This window comes from Helobdella robusta, assembly GCF_000326865.2.
Source record: "Helobdella robusta unplaced genomic scaffold HELROscaffold_335, whole genome shotgun sequence".
NCBI lineage: Eukaryota > Metazoa > Annelida > Clitellata > Rhynchobdellida > Glossiphoniidae > Helobdella > Helobdella robusta.
The window spans coordinates 1842-5041 of record NW_008704641.1 but is presented as its reverse complement, the minus strand read 5'-3'; the positions used below and the strand labels follow the sequence as shown (position 1 = coordinate 5041).

At 34.1% G+C, this 3200-nt stretch overlaps 1 protein-coding gene across 1 annotated transcript in view; it reads right to left on the bottom strand.

Annotated features, from left to right (window-relative positions):
- Positions 1 to 2802, bottom strand: part of HELRODRAFT_195119 (hypothetical protein) — a gene marked incomplete at its 3' end in the record, with an annotated part of 3334 nt that extends 532 nt beyond the window's left edge. The window contains exon 1 of the mRNA XM_009022911.1: positions 1444 to 2802. Within this exon, the coding sequence (XP_009021159.1) occupies positions 1444 to 2552 (1109 nt within the window). The 5' untranslated portion in view covers positions 2553 to 2802. The remainder of the gene's footprint in view (positions 1 to 1443) is intronic.
- Between the last annotated feature and the right edge of the window lie 398 nt (positions 2803 to 3200).

The window sequence follows — 3200 nt, the reverse complement described above, 5'->3', positions numbered from 1 at the left end:
AAAACATTTGAAATTTCGTCTTTGGGATTTCAATCATATTAAATTGTCCTCCGTCAATGTTATCTGGTCTAACCATTCCTTTTTTGATTGTTATGTCCGTTATGCTGACGATACCAATGTGTTTAGTGAAGGGAAAGACATTAACAGACTCCTTTAAAAAACACAGTGGAAGAAATTAAACATGTGAATTCTTGGTTTTCATTAAACAAACTTCTTTTTAACAATTCCAAAACTCAAATGAAAATATTTGGCTCATCTCAGTACTTAAACTACAAAGAATCGTACAAAATTAAAATAAATGATCATCAAATATAATAAGGCAGTTAAATTTTTGTGTGTTCATCTAGACCAGAAACTAACTAACTTATCATGTCTCGTGTATTGTAAAAAGAACTAGCCAAATTTACAGGATTGATCAGCAAGATAAAGTTTAGTCTCACAAAAAAGTGTCTAAACCTTTTATGTCACTCGATCTGCTTGCCACATGTTACGTATTGCAACATCGTTTGGGGTGGCACTTACCAATCACTCACGGATCTTGTCAGACTCATGATGAGAAGAGCCATCAGAAACATCATCATGTCAACGATGAGTTCATGTATCAGGGAGTTACCACAACAAATAGACTCATCTTTCATCAATTAGATATTTATCTCACTTCGCTTTTTGTTTGTTTACAAGCAGCTAAATAATAAATTGCCTACTGCATTCAATAATTACTATAAGTACGCATAGAGTAAGAGAGTTAGAAATTATTTGCCATCAAATCAGTCTAAAACCAATATTTTATATTCACGTGTATTTTGTAAGGGTCCTAGGATCTGGAATGATATTCTTTTAAATGGATTTGAACATAATGGGAAGTCGATTGTTGATTTTAAAATAAGGTTAAATAGTTTTCAGTGACTAGCAGTTAGGCGTGCAATGTTGTTAGGTAATTTGCATTTGTTAAATTTACTCTTTGAATATTTGTGAACGCATTTTTGGGCTCAGTCATATTTAACATTTTGATTTTGTAGATTAATTTTAATAATATATATATATGTGTGTGTGTGTGTTTGTGTGTGTATGTATTGATGATTATATGTATTAGGTATGTATGTATGTGTATATATTGATGATTATATGATATCTTTGGAATACTAACAACTATGTGGTAAGGTTCACTAACATCTAAAATTTAACGAAGATAATTGTTACACTTTGAAAATTTACGCCTAGAATTGTAAAATTTACTGTTTTTCTTTAGACTTGTGTAGGGAAATGTATTTATGTTATGAAAGTATCTTCTCTTTTAGGAAGAAACTTCTGTTAAACTTGCTAATATAATACTGCAAGAAACGTGTATGTTTGCATGTATGTTTGTGTTTGTGTGTATAAAACAGACAGACAGACAAACAAACAAACAAACAAACCAAGACGAACTCAAACGCACATACATACCTATTTACAAGAATATCAATGAATTGATTAGTCCAGTTTCCAGAAACCATAATCGTATCATCATTGATCCTGTAGAAGTATTCAACGTCATCTAAGTTAGCCTCGATCATGGCGTCATTCTGAGCCCAAGCGGGGTGCTTCGTATGATCGCACCGGACAAAGTGGAGTCCAAATTTTAGGGAATTAGGACAATGTTTGGTTACGGTTTGGTTGAAGGTTTTATAAAATGATCCGGATTTTATTAAGTCATTCAGCGTCTTGTCGACATAATCGTAGGCTATGTAGAAGTGGTACTCATATTGAAGTGGCCGATTGTTGACGCTATTTTTATTTTTATCCTTATTATTATTATTGTTGTTGTTGTTTTCTTTTAACTGTCGCTCTATACCTTCACTGACGTTTACGCTGGCCGTCTTACAAAATGACGGAAGAAACTTGGTGAACATGTACATCTTCTCCGAAAGATTTTCTTCAGTTAGGGATACAATTCCGGCAGACGTTAATCCACTTCCGATGGCCACTTTGATTGTAGGGATGTGCTGTTCGGATTGTTTCTCCTCCCCAATGTTTAATTGTTGTTGTTGTTTTGAGGGTTGGGATGTTGTTGCCTTATGGTTGTCGTTTTTTGCATTTGTTGAGAAGTTTTTAGGCTTAACTTTATCTACATATTCTTGGTGAATATCAAAGCTGTCCCCATCAACATTTTCACCACCATCATCATCATCTTCGCCTTCATCAGAATCGCTTATTTGATCTAAAAATCCTTTGTTGAGGGCAATGTTAATTACGTCGCCGTTGTTGTTGTTTTTGTTGGCGTTGTTGTTGTTGTTAGCATTGTTTTTGTTGTCGTTAGCATGGTTTTTGTTGTTGTTTTTGTTAGCATTGTTGTAGCTGTTGATGATGCTATTGATGACGTCATCGCTTGCGTCATTTTTATCGATATTTAGGGCAATATTCGTGCCTTTTATGTCGGCCACAAACCTGTGCGACTCGCTTCTTATGAGGTGGCTGTCCCAAATGAAGTGCAGCAAGATGAGTAGCAGTAGTAGGCAGATGAGCGATTTTTTAAAGTCGGAAAAAAATTTCGTCAGAGATCTTACGACTGACATTGTGGCTGTGGTTGTTGTAGTAGTAGAAGCAGCTTCAGTAGTAAAGGTAGTAGTTGCAGAAGTAGCTGTAGTAGTATAAGTAGTTACTGCTGATGTAGTAACAGTAGCAATGTTAATTATTGTTGTTGTTGACGATCATGATGATGTTGTTTTTGGTTATCGCTGCTAATGCTGATGTTGTTGTTGTCGTTTTTGTTGATGCTGTTGTTGTTATTGATCTCTTTTGTTGTTACTCAGCTTACCACATATTCTAATATAAAAATATTAATTTATTTATATTAACGTAGCTTTTATTGTTATTGTTTTTATTATTAGAATTATTAATAGTAGTAGTAGTAATAGTAGTAGTAGTAATAGTAGTAGTAGTAGTAGTAGTAGTAGTAGTAGTAGTAGTAGTAGTAGTAGTAGTAGTAGTAGTAGTAGTAGTAGTTGTAGTAGTAGGTAGTAGTAGTAGGTAGTAGTAGTAGTAGTAGTAGTTATAGTAGTAGTTGTAGAAGTAGTATAAAACTTACGTGACGATGACAGTGCTGTATTGATTTAAACAATCCATCGATTTTAACTTTTGTTTCGGCGTCATCATCATCATCATCATTATCATCACAAACACTGCCATCATCATCATCATCACCATCATCACCGCCATTATCT